Source organism: Bacillus rossius, chromosome 7 (genome assembly GCF_032445375.1).
Source record: "Bacillus rossius redtenbacheri isolate Brsri chromosome 7, Brsri_v3, whole genome shotgun sequence".
Lineage (NCBI taxonomy): Eukaryota > Metazoa > Arthropoda > Insecta > Phasmatodea > Bacillidae > Bacillus > Bacillus rossius.
Genome location: NC_086335.1, coordinates 25,407,934 through 25,430,226, shown reverse-complemented (window position 1 = coordinate 25,430,226; position 22,293 = coordinate 25,407,934). Strand labels below are relative to the sequence as shown.

The window sequence follows — 22,293 nt, the reverse complement described above, 5'->3', positions numbered from 1 at the left end:
TTTCTCTACCACATATTTTTGAAATTATAAGCGAAAACCCAAAAAAAAAAAAAAAAAAAAGAGTTGTACATTTAGCTGTATTTTGCGAATATATCAAAACGCACTAGGAAATTTTGGTGGATAACTCCATATACGGATTCACCCATAAAACATAGAGAACGATAATAAAACCACCGACGACTGGACTTTTTGCAACGTGAAACAACCATTTGCCTGTATTATACTTCGTAACTTAAATAATGTTAGCTATGGATTTTATTCTGGATTCTTGATTATAAATGGACGTGTGAGTGATATTTTACATTAATCAGTAATAAGGCTCTATAACTTGCCTTAGTACCATTAATTTATTACTCAATGATTACACCTAGAAAGTTAAGAAGTATAATAATCATGACAACCAGCTGTACACTTGCATAAAAAAATGTTTTTGTAGCTGACACAATATTTTTTTCAGTGGACTCCACAAAATATTTGTGTCGACAAAAATATTTTTGTATGCCCATTAAGTAGTTAATTAGTAACAGGACTTATATGTTGACGCTAATAAAAGTTTTTGTGGATGCTACAAAATTCTTTTCATATCACCATTTAATATTTGGTGATGTCTATATTGATAAAATATAAGACACACGTTTTGGTTTTTGTCCCTCCTGTAAAATAGGCCTTCAAGAAGTCAAGAGGTTTGAAAACTAAACTATAAACAAGCATATAATAACGGCAAAGAGTTTAATATTCTAAGAATACTGTAATTTTGCAGCTAGTAAATAAACTAGGTCTAGTATCAGCTATGGTGTTTTGGAAGACGTAAAACCCTCTTAAGGATCTTAGATATACTATATGCAGATGTAAAGTGATATACAATAAATTGCAAAATAATTTGAAGTATTAATTGAAGAAGAGACATTGGTGACATACGTTATAAGTTATTCGCTCTTATGTTCATTACTGTGAAGACATAATTTTAGTGAAGTTACCAAATTAAGTTAATTTTTAAAATTGATAGAAGTTCGTTTATGCTTACTCTATGTTGCCTTCGTTAAGGCAATCAATCTATAGATAATTAATGGACTATTTATTTACAGATAACCATTTAATTGCAAACAATCACATAATTATTTTATTTTATTGTACTGAGATGCATTTTAAACAAAGGCAATCTGAAAGCATATTTGCAAGCTTTGTCTTAAGTTTAAACTCTACAACAATTAAACTTTATAAAAATTGTATTGCTCTAATTTACCGTCCTGTAGCGTACTTATTATTTAGCCACTGATAATTTTAAAATTTTGTATGTTAAACATTATGTTTTATATTTATTTTTATTCTTTAGTTGAAATTTAATTAAAGCTTATAATTTTTTACATATTGGAGTCCTACATGAAACGTGAAAAAAGTATTTCCTTCGGGTCTTTCTCGCACGAGTGGTGTCACTCACTCACTCGCCGGGCAGACTGACGGCACCTGCTATATCCTCGGGCGCGTGCGTTTCAGAAGTCTCTCCTTTTCTTCGCCTCCCTGCCGCGGCAGCCTGCGTGGCCGCACTCGATAAGGTGAAGTGTAGGCGGGACGCGAACGAGATAATCAAGACAAGAAAACTGCGCGATAAGCTCGCACTTTGCCGATAACAGGTCCGCCAGAGCCCGAAGTATCGGTTAGTGCAGCTCGGCTCCGAGATGGACGCAGCTGCTGGCGAGTCCGCCCCGTCGTCGGCTCGCAAGATGTCGAGGAGTTGTTCAGCGAGACTCGCGCGCCTGGCGGTGGTGCTCCTAGTCGCTTCTCTACTGACCACCGCCGACTGTAAGTAGCGAGCTGCGTGAAGACCGTCCTATCTACTAGGTCATATTCAACCTTTTTCTATTTTTGACGTGACGTCTAATAAATCGATGAACGCCGGCTGCACGCACAGAAAAAGTGTCCCGTAACGCACAATGTCCCGTTACGCTGTGTCCCGTTACGCTCAGTGTACGCTTGCGCCGCATCTATCTCTCTTCCACTCGATTGGCCTATGCGTCCGAGGAGAAGAAAGACAGTGGCAGCACACAACTTAAGTTAATGTGGTTTTCATTGCTTATTACAACAATAATTTCGGCAATAAAGGTTCATTATTCTTGCAGTTTAAAAATCTGATTACTAGTATAATTTCAAGTAGTTATTCTTTTATTATTAAAATAAAAATGATTCAATTTTATTCATGAAAGTATGCAATCATTTCAACAATGTTTTGTTATGACGTTGTCACGTTAAACTATCGTCCGTAAACCGACTTTACAGACAACCAATTTTTTTTAGTGAAAATTGGGGTGATTGCGATACGTACGAGTTCATGACCAAGCGCATAAACGCCCCAATGTGAAGCGCGCTTCGCACGCAGCACTGGCCGGTGGCAGTCGTGACACGCGCAGTTCACATGAGTGCGGCTGAACGCATTATATCCGACGGAGGTGGTTTGTTTGAACATTATACTGTAAATTCTGGAAATCATTAAAATAACGTCAGTTAACAGCTGCTGCCTCTACTCAGTTTCGTCACGAATCACCGTGTATGGCTGGGGTCTTTCCTTCATCTTCCATACGTCGTGGTTGAGCAGCTACCCTGTCCATTAGCACCTATGTGCGAAATGTCTCCTTTTATAGCCACCATGTTGTGGAGGTCACTGAGAGAAACTAAGGACTTGGAAAAAAAATATTCGTGCCCACTTCCCATCTCCTAATGTAAAATTTTTAAGACCTCACAATTTTAAAATTGTTAAAGACGGTGTGTTGGGTATTGCATAGCTTGTAAGGTTACCGATGAATTTCAGTAGTAGTAGACGTATTTTTTTCCCTATTAATGCAAAATTACATATAAAAAATTTCACAACTTAACCGAGTCCCCCTCCGGGAATTTTGAGGAACATTCCCCCCCCCCCCCCCTTCACCTCATTTGAACATCTCATGACGCCTCTCTTTGGGGCTATGGATTTAAAAGTTACCTAGGCCATGTGTATGTAGTAGTGTATGTGTATGTAGGCCTAGTATGTGTGTGTGTTTGTTTACAACAAGCCAGTTTTAAGATCGTTCCTATTAATTTTACAGGAATAAGGCATAGATTTAAAGTGCTCTAAAATAAAATTATAAATCAATACGCAGTGGATCGTACTCGAACAGATTAAATTTTTGGGAGTCCTAAATTTTTTCCCAAAAATATAAATAATACTTATGTTTTGAGTCATTCGTCATTTCCCTTTGATAAATGGTCTTTTATTGGTCGAAATATTAATATTTATGCGGAGGTATAGTATGCCATGTGTCGCAGGAAATGGAGAGTTGGGGAAGGTGTGCTCGTAACTCGGAGTGTATCCTGGCCTTGTTGCCACGTCTACCTCGGAGCGGGCAGCCGCCAGGGGGTGTCACACACCGGGCAGCTCATCTGCCGTATCTGCCTCACTTGGCTAGGTTAGCCTCGTGAAGAATACAACAGAGTAGCGTCCGAGACCTTGGGCTCAATGGCATAGCGTTCTGCACGTGTAGAGAGATAATCATGCACCGACTAGCTCACCACTTGGCTCTTACAACCGATAGACAATAGAAAAAAACTATTATTATGTAAATAATGGAACGAACTAATTTTAAGTTTACATGAAATAATACATACTTCAGGGGTCATACCATATTTTATTAAATATACTATTACGCACATGCTTAACAAAGCTTTCTTCACATTAACTTGATATCATAAGTGAGTGTTTTGAATTACCAACATTTGCATACAACATATATAGATAAGCTTGGGGGCCCCGCAAGACAACATAAAAGAAGGTTAAAACATAACTTGTTGCACCATAGTGGAAATTACAATTAATTAGGAGTGAAACAAAAGAATTACCTAATTTTTATAAATGATTATAACTAAAATTTTATTATTTTAGGTTCGGTTAATAATATAAAAAAGTCCTGTCATTGGATGGATTAGAATTTCGATGCGATGATAGATATGTAGAAGTCCGTCAAGGAAAGTTCATGCGCAAACATGCTTCAATCTGAAATTAAATTATGGTAGTAACTTTCCTGAAATTGCAGGCAGCATCCTGAGAGAGACTCATTCCCGTCCCAGTACTAAATGGACTTTATCAAGCATGGGCCCGGATGTCACGCCACACAAGGACCTCTAAAAGAAATTGCAAAAAATAAAAAAAATATAAGACATTGGCCAAAAATAAATACTTAGTATGATTTCAGGTCAATCAAGCAAAAAGTAATCACCAAAATGGCGGTATGAAGTTACAAATTTACCACATAATCAAGTGTATTAAACAACAATAAAAACTACTACGATGTTCACATGATGGCTGACCACAAAAGATGAAGGGCTAGACAAAAAGGTGACCTTCCTTGAAGTAGGAGGATCATAGATATTGACACAAGATGTCAAACTTGGTAGGAAAAATTATACCAACACAGGTTCAGTTACAGATAAAGTAATTTAAATTTTTTAGTTATTTAAATTTTAGTTTCAAAACTTTTTGCGGTCCATTTATATGTATTTATATTTCATATATATATATATATATATATATATATATATATATATATATATATTGAAGCACTTCACTTTAGATTAATAACAAACTTCACAAATTTACATTTAGATATAATTTGATATATATTTAGACAACCTTAATAACAATAAGATTTACTAACCAGAACATAAAAAATTTATTTTCACAAAATTGAGCCTACATGATTTTCAGTTTGCCAACAAAAAAAAAGGAAAAACACGTTGAGTACATGCCACACCACAAAGTGCAACGGCACACTCATCTACTAATATTTGGCTTAAAAGGAAGTGTGAGTATGTATGTTTATAAGAAGTAGTTTCTAGAACTTCTGGACCAATTTAAAAAATTTCTTTACAGTTATCAAAATACACTTTTCATGGGCTATGTTTCAAATTAAAAAATTAATGTTTTTGTCAGATACGGCAATGTTTAGTAACTAATGCCAAAGAATAACGACCGAATAGACTGCATTCCTGTATAACTCTAATTAAACCGTTAGGCAACTTTATCTACCAATGTCAAGAACGGAAACATATATAGTTATTTCGTTCTTAAGTGACATACTTACCTTAAAGTTCGCCTTTAAAAATAATGTTATCATTCAAATATAAAAGTATTTAACGCAATTAATTATACTATAGATGACTCAGAAGTCAAATTCAAAAATAATATGAATATATTTACTTTTTAAATTAAGGTACATAAATGTATTTTAGATAAATTTAATTTTGTTACGAATGGTCCAGCAGATTTAATTTTAAATTCAAAAATTTATTACCTGAAATCCATCTAAAGTTCTCAAAGTGGTAAGCAGCTATAAAAGTAAAAACGAGGATTTCAACAGCCAGTCATCAAAAGCTATGTAACGAAGTTTAAATTTTCATGAAAAATTTTCACTTAAAAAGACTCAAAGTAAAATATTTTTTTGTAAATAGGTGACAAACATTCATAAAACTCAGGGAATGAACCCAATTAATTGTTAATAATTTGATCACAAATGGTCAAAGGTTTTTATAAATATTAATGAAATAGAGATATTATATTTCGTAAGTATTAAAAAACATAATGTACTAAAACATTTATCGTTGTAAAGTGACTGAAAGAGAATATTATTTCTTATTGTAGAACTGGTGCCTTTAATACGTGAGTATACGAGAAGTCATTTTGAATACCATATTATTAAAAAGAATCACTAGATGTATTGTAATAGACAAGAAATCGATTTCGCTGAGATGTTTGTGACCATGAATATCTGAGTGAAAGGGTTTGGAGTTCACTGTAGCAATATAACCTGAGGCGTGTCCTAATTCAAGCACACAGCTACATACTCGCCACCCAACATACTTCACTTACCCTTGGTGGTATACCTACTACTAGAGCAGGTAGGGCGCATACAGGCTAGCCTATATAACTTATACCAGCCAGATAAAAAGGCCGGAAAAAAAACACCAATAATCAAGTCAGTTCCAAAAAGTTTACACCTAAGTAGCCTACAATCTCATGAATCGTAGAAGACTATAAAATCTTCTAACTCTGTTTCGTAATATTTTAACGATACTAGGAGGTTTTAAGGCGCCTAAGGCGGTCGTTTAAATATGACAAATATAACCAAAATTTTTATTTAATATAAACGAAAATTTTATTAAAAATTCCGTTAATTATAATTATATGCAAATGACAATTATTTCTTATATATATTAAATCATAAGAAATTATATAATATATATAGTACATGTGTGCTATTTATGAAAATTTTAGCAGCAAGAAATAAGTGACCACAAATGAAGAATATGATACAAAAATTCAAAGGGGCGTAACTACAAAAAAGCAAATTGCTAAAAAAAACGTTCGGGCATACAAATATATCTTCTATGTATATAAAACAAAGTCGGGTTAATTACACCATTTAGAACTCAAGAACGGCTGGACCGATTTTAATATCTGATTTTTTGTATTCATCTCCACCCCGAATAGCAGAATAACTATTAAAATATTTTTAAAATTCACAAAAAATTGAAAATAATTTTTTTTAACAAATAAGGTTTGGAACTCCGCCATATTCCGCAATTGACAGCTCATGTCATGCAGGTTGGCCATAGACATACAAATTTACGGACGTACAAACTGTGAGTGTTTTTTATCTATGCCAACTAAGCAATAGCCGCGAAGCTATTCTAAAGAATAAAGTAGAGAGAAAGTAAGAAAAACTAAAGCTCTAAACCGTTTGTCGGCACCATGTTTGGGACAATTGTTTTTTACCCATTTTGTGATTTATTGTTTACTTGTATTATTAAAATTAATTAAAATGAATCACCCAATAATATTAAGGGGCCTCCCTAGTAAAAATGTTCAGCCCGCTGGGCTACTGGCCACGTGCTGCAGCTAGTAGATGGTCGGAGCGAAATACGTTATCTTGCGAAGTGGTAGGGGTGACGGCCTGGGAACATTGGAGGGTAAGGTTCTCTTGTCATCGTGTGTCTGCTGGAGTCCAGTTACTGCTCGTACCCGCGTTATCTGCGAACTCTGCCTATTGCTACATGCACCAACAGGATCAAATTCCCGTTTTTCCTTCCTCGCTTCACCCCATTGCTTACTTAAAAAATTAAATGAGTTCTGCGCTCCAGACTATATCCATGAATTGAATTGCAAACAACTTTAATTCTGTTTTAACGTTTTTTAATCCACATACTACGTAATTAAGTGATTAAAGTTCATTTCAAAAATTGTGATTATATATATATATATATATATATATATATATATATATATATATATATATAACTTCAGAGTTGTCAATGGATTTGGAGTCTATGGACTATGAAACGAAACACTATAAAAAAAATTTCTGAAGTCGCACCATGGTAACGGCTACAATAGGTAGTATTTCTTCTAAATCTACCTAAAACCGCTAGAAAACATGTAAACACATTCAAAAAATGTTCCATACCGCGACGAAAATCACTTTTTACTAATAGATTGTATTCTAACACTGTAAATAAAAACATCGCAAATTAAGCATTAATACTCGTTCACATATAAGTATATTTTGAAATTGCTCAATATCTTATGAATTTGCAATAACTAAACTACAAACAAATTTTTAACCTACATCCTAAAGAAAACGTGCAAGTCAAACTCATTTCCCAATTCTGTAAAGAACAATTTAACTTTGGGAAGAAAATGGTGTTTGCACCGACACATTGTGAGCTTTATTGTAGGTCTTAGATCGTATTTTTACACAATTTAATTTACGGATACGGCATCTTACTATTTTCTAAAACAACTTGAATTTTGGACAGTATGATGAATATTTGAACACAAATGATTTAGGATCCCGTTCCAAGCTATTTACAGAGACTTTTTAAGCTGTTGCAAAAGCGGAAAACAGGTGGAGACAGACTTTAGGCTTATTTAATCACGTTAAAGTCCACCTATGTTCACATAAATAATTCAAGGAGTTCGGGTAGTATGAAAGAACTCAGTGTGCACTGACTGTTGTTCTCAAGGCGTCAGTGCAGTGTATAGCTGAAATTAATTTTTAACCTATGTACATTTTTTGGTGCGGTATTTAGGCTGCCAGCAAAGTTTCAAAAGATGGCTGCATTGATGTTTCATGAGAACAACCTTTTTGTCTGAAAAAAAATCTCCAGCGACACCCCTTAATACACCACTGCTATTGCTAGATTTTCTATACAAATCATTAAAACTATTTTGGTTCCTTCACTAGCTGGTCTTGTATCATGCGGAAAGTATGTTTTACGTATTAATTTACGGCATTCAGCTCAGTGTAAAAACGTTAGTCAAACATCTTTTAAAAAATTAGAATTTTTTCTACAATAGAGTATAAGAAAGGTAGTATACACTGGCTTAGTTTAACATCCAGATCTGGATAAATTTATTATTTTTTGCTCACAGAAGATTAGACTATGTTCTAAATTGGAGTGGCTATTTTCCCTAATTGTTGGAGTTTCTTCTGCTGCTTCACTCCCGTGGCTGATATTGTGTTCTGAAGTGGATACCAATTGAAATTCTAAGAATGAATCTTTCACCACATCTTTTGTTTTCACCGAACAATGATGCGTCTCTTTTTTTTGTTCGTCCCAGAAAAAATTAAACTTCCGTTATAAATAATCCTTTTCTACACTGGTATAAGAATCTCAAAACGTTCACATTGCAATATGGTCTGATTAAAATAAATAAATACTAACCTAATATTGTCAGGTTGTTCAGCAGAGTGACAATTTGATAAAATGTTTGGTCCAAAATCATAATCAATGTTTTCGCACGTGAAGAAAGCAGACAGTGTTGTTAGTTGGTATTCGCCAATTCCTTACGTCTGTTGTGCATAAGAACTTTCCTCGGGTTTTCTCAAATCAATACCAAAATCAAAATCAACATTAGTATAGAATTAAATATAAAAAAACAATAATGTTATAAATAAATGTTAAAAACCATTCTATGCAACAAATGCTATTTTCACATATTGTTAAGATATTTATTTAGCCTCTCCAAGCTCACATACTAAGTGTTTCGGCGAAACACAACCATTATTTTCCTAAATAAATGAATACTAAATGACTACAATATCCCCATTAACTTTAAATGTGATAAATAATTGATATGGTTCATAAGAATTTTACAAGTTTGACACAAGTAACTAATGAGATTATTTGTTTTTCAGTACAATATTATTCCCTAGCTGGCTTGGTACGCTGACCTAATAGTGGTGCTGCAGTACGTAGGTTTAAATTTAACCTAAAAAGTAGCCATCAGCCTCGATTGTTTAAATATTCGTATTTTAAATAAAATGTAGTTTTAAAATATTATTATAAATCACTCATTTCCATGGCTGTAATTAATAGTTAGTGTACTACTTATGTAGATCTCTTCAGGGTCTGAATTAGCAGCCTTATTTAGAATGGTTGTTGATGCTGCAGCAACAACTTTCTCCGGTCTCTGCAATTTTCTATAGGTAAAAAAAATATTTAATTTTAAAAGCATCAATTTCTACTTAGTTTCATACTGGCAAATTTTTTCAGGGGATGGTTTACAAATAAATTAACATAACTTACACACGAGTCTAAACCTGGTTAGTCTTGAAGTAGAATTTACAAATACCACTTTACTGAGGGGGAATCAAATTCGTAATCGGAGAGAACAAGAAAAACTGCACCACTTGGTTACATTGGTCACGAAAAAAAATTGAAATTGGACATTTTTAATGCAAAATTATTTTGTAAGTTTTGGTAAGTTTACTTTCTCACTAACAAATACAAGTAATTTTTATTATTTTTTGCCTACTTTTATTATACGCGATTATAGAAGTTTCTCTCTTTTTCTTGCGTGGTTCACTAAGCTTCAAGCGACGTCTCGTTTTCTCCTGTTCAATTGTTTTTTCTTACATTTGTAGTTCTTCAATGTGTTGTTTGAACACTTAAAGAACTTTATTTCATTAGAAATTTTCTATTGTTGTAAGCTTAAACATATCTGCACTTAAATGAAACACAACGTTTTGGGTCAAACGAATATAATGTTACGAACGTGAGCAAGGTTGCGTCACGCGCAGGTGCAGAGCTAGCTGGGCTGCATCACATGCCGCCGTAACATGAGATGTGTCGTGCTCACCTGGATCGCCGCATCCCTCCAGCCCTCAGCTCCCCGCGCGGTGCTGTGAGTTTGACATCCGACACCTTACAGCTGCGGAGTTACGCGAGCCGCCGACACGTGTTTCGAGAGATTTCTGCCGTCGGGTCGGCGCGGAATGACGCGACTGGCCCCAGCCGCGCTCGGGAGTTCTGGAAGGTGTCTGGGCTGATATTAAAACCGGGGTACGCCGGCCTCAGGAGTTCAGAGTGAAGACTGGAGCTTTCCCGCGGCGGAGATTCCGGGCGATAGAGCGGCGAAGTCCCTGAACGAAGGTTCCAGGGCGAAGAGTTCAGTTCCGGGCGATAGTGTCGCGGGCGCGGCGGAGTTCCGAGCGAAGCGTTGAGTGGTATCTCGGTGAAGGGGAAGTGCGACGGCGGCGGCGGAGTGTGGCAACGGAGTCCTGCGACGGAGGTCCACGAGGGGTGCTGCGGCGAGAGTTGCGCCAGAGGTGCGGCCCAGCAAGGTGTGTGGTGTGTAAAAACGAGTTATTGAGGAAGCAAATTTTTAAGTACAATTGATTAATTGGCATTTTTAGATTATTTGCTAGTAATGTAAATAGTGGCAATAAATAAAACTGTGTGTGTAATAAAAATCTTTAACTGGGCTATCCCTTTACGAACCCTGTAAATCGTAACAATATTTAAAGAAAATCGTCGGTCTAGTTATCAAACCTCGTAACTCCCTGCTGTTGACAGGAAGTGAGAATTCCTTTCAGTCACAAGGGTATCGTTTAAGTGGCCGTTATCTTCCTCCCCACGCACACACACACACGCACAAGCAGTCTGCCTCCCCTCCCAGCCCGTGTTCCCCCCCCCCCTCTCCCCCCCCCCTGGGTCTCGGCTGGCTCTGTCGAGCTTCAGCACGAGACGGTCAGAAATATACCAAAATTTTCATAAACGGCGGATAAGAAATCTTAAAATTTAAAGCCATGACTTTAGGTTTTTATTACACCAATGTCTTCAGAATAAAATTATCTTCTGTCTGTAAGCTTACATTCTTTCTTTCATTCTCCCAAACAACACAACAATGACTCAAAGTTGGATGATTGATGATTTCTTATTTCATATTAACAAACTCAAAAATAAAAATTTTAACCCATACCCACAAATTTTGTAGTTTCTTCTCGTGGGTGAAAAATTTTCAAATTCGTATTTTTGATAAATAGCGTGTTATCATCATCCAAAAAGTAGTAGGGAGAGCCCTTAACACTACAGCACTACCACAGAAAATATAAGAGATTGACAACACAGAATATATGAGAAACTCTCGGAACATTCCAGTGTCACAGCCTGTCAGTATATAAGCTGTATCTCGCGAAATTATTTTTGTTTCATGTTGTCTATGATTTGTTTTGGAAAAAAACATATAAAGGTTACCAGTTAATTTGTTTGTTTTCTGCGAGTGTTATTAATAAATCTTATTGCACGAGTATTATTATTATGGTTGTGAAAAAGAAGATCGAATCTTTCCCAACAAAGCCGTAACGCAATTAGGCTTCGGAACATTGCGAATCAATCCACTGAAATCGCAAGAAGAGCGCCGCCTTAGTATGACCCGACTTCGTGCTTCTCAAACACAAGAGCAAAGATAGGCAGCCCGTGAAACGGCTCGGTTGGCAATGAGAATTCGTCGAGCTTATCGCACAGATCAACAACTAGATAATCTTTGACGCGCACTAAGAAATGCTTCAAGTGTTGATTTGAATCGAGCAGCGTTTCTATACGATTGCACAATTGATTACAGATCGCATCCTTTCGTTCGCATTGGTCCAATGAACGTTGTTTACGAACATTGTGGCGCATTGAAGTTTGCAGGAGAAAAACCTGGATTGTGCTTCCTGAATGGCAAATTGAAATTGCCATTATTGACTCCACCACCTGAGCCATTGCATTAATTGCTTCGTGGCAAAACACCAGAATCACGACATTTCCTAGCGAATACTCAAATATACAATGGCTGTTTACAAAATTACTTCATTTCGGGAAAACATTTTCGAAGAACAGGTATTTAATCTGACATTCAAGGTACTTTATTTACTCTGTATTTGCCTCTAAAATAAATAAGGCATGCTAACATCTAAAAAAAATTGTGATAATAAATCTGTAATACTGACTTCGCTTTCGACTTTACAGATTCAAGGCCAGATTCACCATCGAATAGGATCATTGCGACCCCTTAAAGATGCGCAGCATAAATTCTTACAAATATACTTCATGGGCAATATGGAGGAACAACTTGATCGGCGTCAAGAGATCAACACAGCATGAAAAGAGCAATTCTTCAAGATCTGAAGCAACTACTTCATGAACATCATGCATTGGTCAGGCTGTTCAAAACTTCATTGGAGCGCATGCCAAATAATGACTACCAAGTCGTCATCCGAGCGGATAAACGCCAGTGGGAACACACGGACGCACATTTAACGCTCCAACAATAGATGAAGTCGCAATTCTGATTGTTGGTGAAAACTTGGAAACACGCGTTATTGTGCTTACACATCGTGATACTGGGCGACTGCAACAAATATATGAAACACACTGTCCATATGACAACGTTGCAATACCCGCTGTTGTTTTGGCAAGGAGACAATGGATATTACTTCAATATCAAGATGATAAATACATTGAATTGTGAGTATCAATATCATAGTTTTCATTTCAACATGACATAAATTTTACTCCGTTTGGTTTTAGTTTCCAAAAAAAAAGAAGAACAACTCCAAATTTCCCAGTAAGTCGTAAGAGTCGACTAAGAGATTAGGGACTGTTTGTTTGGAGAATATTGGGCAAAGAGCTAGTAACAAAGATTATATCATTTAACTCCTTTTAAATGTGCTAAAACTGACCTTCGAGGATTTAGTGATCACACGGTTCTGTCCACACCTTCAGGGAATATGGACGTGATATATATTTCTAAGATACTAATTTTACCGTTTTTATTTCAGGTGAGGAAACTACCGAGAAGGTTATCTCGATGAATTATTATGCGTATCGATTGGTGATTCATCAAAATGCTGACTACTATTTGTTGCGATTTCATCGTTTCAGCAATATTGCGTCGACATGTACGTCAAAATAAAAACGGAGCGTCTGACTTTCATTCTCTTGAACCGAGACAAACTTCGTTTGGAGGAGTATATCCATTTACGCGATGTAATATGCACCGAAGCAGATGCAGGTAATGATGGTCGATTGACTATTCTACCGGTGACGTACACAGGTAACCCGTCTGATATGCATGAATATGCGCAAGATGCAATAGCATATGTTTGTCATTACGGTCGGCAGATCTATTCTTCACCTTGGCATGTATTCGAAATGGATAGAAATTGTTCAAATGCTGCTTCCCGGACAAACATCAAGTGATCGGCACGACATCACCGCACGTGTCTTCAAGCAAAAAATCCGGTCGCTGATGAACTACATTATTAAGCAAAGCGTCTTTGGGGATACTCGATGTTGGATGTATATTATCGAATGGCAAAAACTAGGTTAGCCGCATGCACACATTCTTATTTGGTTAGTCGAAAGAATTTGACCAGACCAAATAGATTATATCATATGTGCCGAGATTCCTGATCCCGAAACTGATCAGACCTACATGATGTTGTAATTACGAGTATGATTCATGGACCATGTGGCACCATCAACCCACAATCACCTTGCACGGTCGACAGCAAGAGTTCCAAACATTATCCACGATAATTGACGGTGGAGACCATTACTGGCAACGATGGTTATCCACTGTATCGGCGTCAATTGCCCGATGATAATGGTTGAACTATCACAACGAAAGTGAAAGGAAATGATTTCGTGGTCGACAACAGTTAGATTTTTCCATTTTTGCCACTTCTTTCCAACACATTCATTGAAACATTGAGTATTGCAATTCGGTGAAGTCCATCAAATACATCTGCAAATATGTTACGAAAGGCAGCGATATGGCGGTTTTTGGCATTCAAACCTCCAATACCAACAATGAAATTACGCGCTATCAAGTTGGTCGATATGTGAACTGCAATGAGGCAATTTGGCGTATATTCTCATTCCCTATTCAAGAACGTCATTCCACTGATGAACATTTATCGGTGTATCTGGAGAATGGTCAACGAGTTTATTTCACCGCGTCGAATTTTGCTCAATTTTTCTATAAGCACCTCCAGCGACAACATTGACCAGTTTCTTAGCGATTTGCCAAAGCGATCCGTTTGCACGAACGTTGCTTTACTCGGAGATGCCACGTTATTACACTTGGAACGCTTCATCGAATAAATTTCAATGTCGGAAGCAAGGTGATGCGGTTCCTGGTCATCCGGATGCTGATTGCTCTTTGTCTTATTTACACAGTTCATCCGAAGAATGGTGAATGCTTCTATTTGCGGTCAAGAGCTCAATTTGCTTGAAAACGATACTCATTGGGACACAATTGCTGAATAAATTATTTCTGCATCTCCAAGTCAGATATGCACATTATTTGCTATCATCATTTCGACATGCTTCCCATAGAATCCACGTGACTTGTGTAACAAACACAAGAATAACCTGTCAGAAGACATTTTACATAGAATTCGTGTCAGTTCAAGAAATCCGATCTTGAGGTGAATGAGAAGATGCATAACTAGGCTTTGCTCTTGATCGAAGACATGTGTTACCTCATGTGCGGCAGTTTGTTAGTCAGGTTAGGAATGCCAGTGCCAGATCGTGGAATGAATGGTGCATGTAATCGAGAATTGAAAAGTGAACGTGAATATGATCGACATGAATTAGACCAATCAGTTCAAACGACTAGAAAGCGAGTTAGAAAAGGTTTAAAAAATGTAAAGTAATGGCCGATATAGGGGATTGGAAACAACGGACACGGCCAGGTGCTCTGAACGCACGAAAGAGAATGACGATAAAGGATATAATGTGGATAGAACGACAACAAGACGCTACTGAACGTTGCTATTGAAGGACAAAAGATTAAATCATAAACCACGCTCTACAGTTAACACAATTCCGAAATGTATAATTTAAAACAATTCATGTTTAAAAATATTAACTAACTAAATTACAGTATAGTTAATTAAATTGAACATAGTCGTTTTAAACTTGACAATTTATGAAAAAGTATCCATCAAACTCTAGTTTTAAATCTTTAAAGAGCTTTTTCTCACTTCCTAGGGCCCACTCAGGCGAGATATTTCAGAACGTTGAAATGAGCACCTAAGTATCTGCTTCTACTCACACATTTTAAGCCAAATAAGTGAGCCCTTACTCTGACCCTCCCATTGTAAGATAAGTTTTTAAGTTGGTATGTAAGCATGCTCCATTTAAGGCTGCTAATATAAAGTGCGAAAACATATAAATAAAACTCATTGTAAAACTTCGGCAAAAGAAGACATCGGTTTCAATAAAGTGTTGGTTCTACTAACTCGCTGACGGTGTTTCGCAATTTATTTCTCTCTCTCACTCAAAAAAATTCTACCAGACCAAAAGTGCATTGTCCTGATCAATGAACACTTGTTTCCTAGATGCATTACGTTACAAGAAAAAATATATATATATAAAATTGCGTAATTGATTTTCCAGGAGTTATAATATAATCAGGTCAGACAATCTGTTATACAGTCAAATAATGTATTTCATATATGTAAAATTACGTACATATACCTATATATATATATATATGCCGGTACGTGATATTTGTGTACGCACATATAGCCTATGCTTGTGTTTATTTATAGATATATATATATATATATATATATATCAGACACATATTTCTTTATATCCTACACCTTAAATTATCTTTTAGTTCACTGGATCCAAAACTAAAAGAAATTTAATAATGAAAATGGTTCCATACTTCAATTTTAAAAATTATCTTTTCAGTTTAAAATTGTGAAACATTTTGTCACTATTCCTCAATTCACAACTTATTTTAAAAAGAGTTTTAATTTGGCCAATATTTATTAATTGAAATCTCTATTACAAAATATATCAAACAGATTTTTAGACATAGCGTGATTAGGAAATTCCCTGCTCCAAACTGTTATTTGTAGAATCGTTAAATCCAAAGTAGTGTTCGTTTACTTCAAGTCTTCTAAAAGTTGAGGTATCCTGTGATCAGTTTTATTTGTAATAAATATAATTATGTCTAATTAAATAAAATAAGTTCATTAAATATTTTACTATCGTACCAAAAGATTCGTACAAAATTTTTAAAAGTTTAATTTTAAAGTCACATAACACCTAATATTTTATGGTATAATGTTTAATTATATTAGTATAATACCAACACAATGATTTTTGTGTTACGTTAGCCTCTGTCATTTAATAATAATAAGCCATACTTCAATATTTTGATGAAAACATTTCGTGTTTCAACTGTTCTTTTATTTTTTTCTTTATCCGTCAAAGTGGAATGTGTATAATTTTCCCTATGACTGGAATCGATGCCTTATCGTCGTGATAAGATAAACAGATAACCATTGCCAACTTTAATCTTGACAACCAGTTTCGATTGGAAAAAAAACATCTTTATCGCGAGAAGGCATTTGTAGATTTGCTCTCCAGAAACGCATGGGACTGAGTGAAACACCAGGTAGAGCTGACCTGCAATTTTACCCTCGGCCCATCACTAATACCTGTCCCGTGACGTCATGTGGCATTCACGCAGCGGTGGAAAGGCAGGGTAGTGCTGTCCGGTGACATCAGTGCCTCGGCACAGCGTAAACTAACTGGTCTAAGTTTTTCATTCTAGCATTAAAAAATATTATAATATCCATCACTTTCGTTTCCGTTGTGTCAAAGTATAAAGTGAAAATTGGATAGTTTAAAGGAGAAAATAGAATAAAATATTTAGTTATACTTGTATTTGCGTTATTTAGTACAAAAATGATAGGGGTAGACTGGGCACGGTTGAAACGGTGGACGGTTGAAACAAAGCGGATATCTCGACACCGTGCGTGATGGGGTGAGGGGTACAAGGGGAGAACGAAGCGGGCGACAAGTCGAAACACGATTTTTGGTGGTGCGTCGCTCTTCGCGCACTGTGTTTGTGTATAGGAGGACCGATTGTGTTTTGTGACGGAAAAGTAAGTATTGTTTGTTCGAACATTTTTTGCAATTATTATGGTTTTATTAAAGTTATAGCATTGAGAGTTTTGTATCGTTTTAATTGAAGTCCGTAGAATATGGTGTATGATTAGTTTTTATTTAAATCTATTAACATTCTTACTGTGGGCCGTTTTATACCTAGAAGGGGTTAGGACAGTTGAAACATTTTTGTGTCATCACAGTGCCTGGCCTGTAGAGTGCTCAGTGTTGCTCGGCTAAGTTCAGAACGAATCGGGCGCTACCATTTTCGTTTCGTCTGTTCTCAAGGTCAGTGTGGTTCGGACAGTCGCGTAGTCAGTATCAAGTCACTTCTGCGGCTGTGTGTCTGGCTTTTGATTCTATAGTTTTGCTTTGTTGGTAGTGTTTTTTTGAAATTTTTGATCGTTACAATGGCAAGTAACAAACGTAAAGTTGATTCAGAATGCCGTGTTTTAAAGATGAGTGGACTTGGAAATACTTTTTCACGCCTATTAAGGTATTTTGTTCAAATTTTTTGACGTGACAACGTCTAATAAATCGATGAACGCCGGCTGCACGCACGAAAAAGTGTCCCGTTACGCATATTGTCCCGTTACGCTGTGTCCCGTTACGCTCATTGTACGCTTGCCATCTATCTCTCTTCCACTCGATTGGAACAACCATCGATTTGACTTTTTCGAGGCACATTAAACTTGAAACACTCCCATTCGTTTCCTGCTTTTCCTATCATCGTCCTATTCTTAACAGAATAACAAAGATTGGAAGAAGTTAAATAGCAAACATGTATAAAAGTTGTAGTTAAAATAATCTGTTCGTTAAAGTAATAAACATATTTGAATTAATGAGTGCAAATAAAAGTGAATTTATCAATTAAATTGTAGATTTCATTTCACTACTTCTTTGTATCCATACAAAATAGTGATAATTCAATAAAAATTATTCAATTTTATTCATAAAAGTATGCAATCATTTCATCAATATTTTGTTATGACGTTGTCACGTTAAACTAACGTCCGTAAACCGACTTTACAGACAACCAATTTTTTTCGGCCCCCTTAAATATTTTTTAAATTTTATCTGGATCTCCCTTTAAAAAGTTGTCCCATGTCTGGTTTAGTTAATGGGAGGTCAGTCTCCTAGTTAATATTGTGAAGAAAATATGTGGATTTTTTCACAAGTGCATTCACCTGGATTCGAGAATAGTACCTCCGAAAACCATGACGTAAACGTTTTTGAATAGATGTTTTTTTTTTAATTTTACGTATATTTTTATTAAATTTCACTCATGGCATTCTTACTTGGGACACTGAACTAATTAGCATAGGAAATATGTTTATTGAATTTTTTAAATTTTTAGTTACAAGTGTCACAAGGTTATCGAATTCCACCCGATGTGTAAAATTACACCTGAGTTAGCTATTATATTTCAGTGTAATAGTTTGAGTCTTATGCCTATAGGTCAAGGTTGAGGTCACCGGAATCCAAGATGGTGACCTCCGGGCTCCAGTTATTTACCCGGCCCACTCATACACAAACAGTCAGGTAGAATCAAAATTGCTTTGGTAGTTTAAATATATGTCAGACGTGTTGGGTACCATGCAAACGGATGTCAATAAGAACAAACGTAATTCGGAAGCAGAACAGCCTCCTCAAAGCAATGACTAAAAAAGTTAGTCACCTTAAATCATATTGAAATTATCTATAACACTGTGCTACTTTGTACGCCTACATCATTTGTAGAGATATTTATTTTTCCATTGGCAAAAATTAGCGTTACATTCAACAGAAAATACATATTCTGACTTACCTATATTTCAAAACTGCCTTAATCATTTTTCATAATGCTGTGTTCACTGTAGGAAATCTATTTATACCAAACTGTATTCTCGCCCTCCCTATTCCAACAAGAATTACTATATGATAATCAGAAACATTTCATTTTTCGTACATAAATTTCCATTCAACATTTTGCGGTAATCTTGATTCCATTTACACACAGAATATAACCCTGGACTAAAATTAATTCCTGTAACAATATACGTTTGTATTATAACGTTAAAATTAAACCTGCAGAGTAAGTTTTATTTCGATTTAACCCACGATCTTCAAATATCGGGTCAGATATTTGTTGTGCACCTTCGAGAAAACAAATTATTTTCGTTGCATATGCTATAGTGTTATCTCGAATAAAAGCTTATCTTATCTCCACAAACATTAATTTCCCTGGTGGAAATAAAGCTAGCTCGTTCATGGAATGGAAGTCGATAAGATGACTCACAATTATTGTGGTTTCAAAGTTTGGTTGATAGCAGCTGAAAACAAAAAATCTGTTTCCATAACGCTAAGCACCCGGGTGTGCTTCGGACGACGAAGTGATGTTTCCATGCCTCAAAATGCCATTTGTAAGTGATGAATATTTGTTTTTTTCTGTCCCCTTTTTAGCTTCATCCTGAAGTTAAATATTTGACTATTTATTAGGGTAATTTGCTTTCCGTGTATTGCCGTGCAAGTGTATTTTTTTTATCGTGTAAGTGGCTACTCATTAAGTTATGCATGTACTCATTCTATTTTATCTAAAGTTTCCTTCAGACGAGTTATAACTAAGGGCATGCAAATTTCGCGAAAATATTCCGAGACTAGCTGAAAGTTAAAACACTGTAGCATCATCTGTGTTTCTTAATTGGGTGAGTTTCTTTCAGGTCAATGTAGATTTTTACAACACCAATCACCGTGAGTCAGTGCGGAAGCAAACAAGTCCTGATTGGCCCGGTCAAATAAGGCATTTACTTATCTCACAGACGGCCGCCAATCACAAGGAAGAAACCACTGGTACGGGTATACTTTTTTGAAGTCTAATAGGCGCTCAGATTTATTCGCGAAAAATGCCTGCCCCTAGTTATAAACTAGGTTCACGTTGTTAACCGAAGGACTGCACGACGCATGACACGTGAGGAACTACTTGCCGTGTCACGCGCACTGTTGCAGTGATCAGAGAGAGCCGTGTGCTGACACGTGGAGCGACATGGGCGATGCATGAGTGCGCGGTCACATGCGCAGTCACATGCGTAGCAAGGGCTGGCAGTTGCGTCCCAGAACTATCCAACCTAGTATAGCCCCTCCATTTTCACGTCGAAATATCGATGACTTATAAACAATTGTAAAAAAATTACTAGCACTGCACTTTCTTCATTCATTATTTATCAAGCCTTATTAGCGCAGAAAAATAAAATGTTTATTGGAACTTGTAAATTATAACATTAAATGAAAAAACGTTTAATAGTGAAAATAGTCTCAAAAAGCTTAAAATAAACTAACAATTTAATGCTAGTGTCTTTTTTTATAGTTTCCCGGAAGAGGGCCCCCGGACCCCCTTACACGTAGGGGCATTCCAAACCCCCACTCCCCAACCCAGGTGTCCTTGCCACAGTTAAAAAGCTGAAAATACGCCTATGCGTGCAGCCAAGTGTATTAAATGGACGGAAACTTTTCTGAACTTATTTTATGAGCTATGATGCTAAGCTCTTAACAACATTATCTGTGTTTACCTCTGAATGTGTTATTATTATTATTTTCGTCATTCATTTCAGGTGTTTCCAATAACTTAATTCGCAATGGGGAAAAAGGCCCAAGTTTATGTGACATAACTCACTGTATACAATGTAAGTAATAAGCCTTGTTAGTGGGGGTAACTTCTCGTGAGCCATGCTGTAGATTGCTGTTACTGTGGCGATGTGGCAAGCTTTGTGAGGTAAAGCCCTGTCTGTATACACGAGTCTCTTTCTTGTAAGTGCTCGCCTTTTTTGCACGTAGGCCAGTGGCGAGCTTATTTCGTGTGAACGGTCGCCGAGTTTGCTAGCGACTATTATGTTAGGGGCTTTTATACTAGCCAGTACTATGTAGGGACAGTGCTGTTTTCTCACTCTTTCTCGTACAAAACAAGTGTAAACAAACACAAAGTTATTTTATACAGAGTTATAAAAGTAAGTTCCATGTTTGTTTTTTCTCGTGCATCTATGTTTCAACCCAATTAAAAATATTAACGTATAGTAAATTTAAAAAAAAAAATTGGTTGTCTGTAAAGTCGGTTTACGGACGATAGTTTAACGTGACAACGTAACAAAACATTGATGAAATGATTGATCCAGAAGAAAATAAAATAACATATTCGGCCTGAGACCGAGCCGTAATAAGTTTTTGCAACCATACCATTTAGGCATTAAAAATATTATATTCTTTGAGGAAGAAATTTTTTTAAAGATTTTTCTATCTATTTTATGATAAAATCTACCTATGAATACTTTTATAAATAGAATTGAATCATTTTTATTGAATTATCATTATTTTGTATGGATACAAAGGAGTGAAATGAAATCTACAATTTAATTAATAAATTTACTTTTATTTGCATTCATTAATTCAAAAATATTTATTACTTTTGAAGTGTCGTGCGGGCCGTATTTATTTATACAAGTACAAAAAAAATTTCAGCTGTCGTGATTTGATCCGTCAACCTATCGATAGGTAGAAAGCGATGCTAACCGCACAGCCACGAGGCCATATTGGAAACAATTGTTTCAGATGGTGTAAATTAAAAATATTCCACGCACGATATTTGTTTGAATTTCTTTTAACTAGCAAATTATCTGTTGGACTCGAAATATTTACACGCTCATGGGCTCATAACTATAATACGGTGTGTGATTTAGTTGATCAAATAATAACTCATGACAAATAATTACCAATGTCAAACTAAAGCGTGAAAAGTATCATACCAGCAATAAATATTTAGTTACACAGCTAAAAACAATACTTATACAACACTGTTTAAGTATACTGATTAACACTAGTAATTAAAATAATACGTACTTGTAAGAACGCCATTTCCTTGCGAATATACTCCCGTGGTGCGGTGCACAACAATAACCTCGAACCCCGCTATGTTGTCGTCTGCCCCAAGCCGTGTGTGGCGACATACGCAGGCGTGATCCAACCGGCGCGACCCGCCTATGCCTGCAGCATGGCGGGGTG

At 36.1% G+C, this 22,293-nt stretch overlaps 1 protein-coding gene across 7 annotated transcripts in view; it reads left to right on the top strand.

The window, feature by feature from the left end:
• The first annotated feature begins 1,660 nt into the window (after positions 1-1,660).
• LOC134533759 (mucin-5AC-like) overlaps positions 1,661-22,293 on the top strand; it is a 144,920-nt gene continuing 124,287 nt past the window's right edge. For all 7 annotated transcript variants that reach the window (XM_063371391.1, XM_063371394.1, XM_063371393.1 and 4 more), the window contains exon 1: positions 1,661-1,800. In XM_063371391.1, coding sequence (XP_063227461.1) covers positions 1,677-1,800 — 124 coding nt within the window. In that variant the 5' untranslated portion in view covers positions 1,661-1,676. The remainder of the gene's footprint in view (positions 1,801-22,293) is intronic.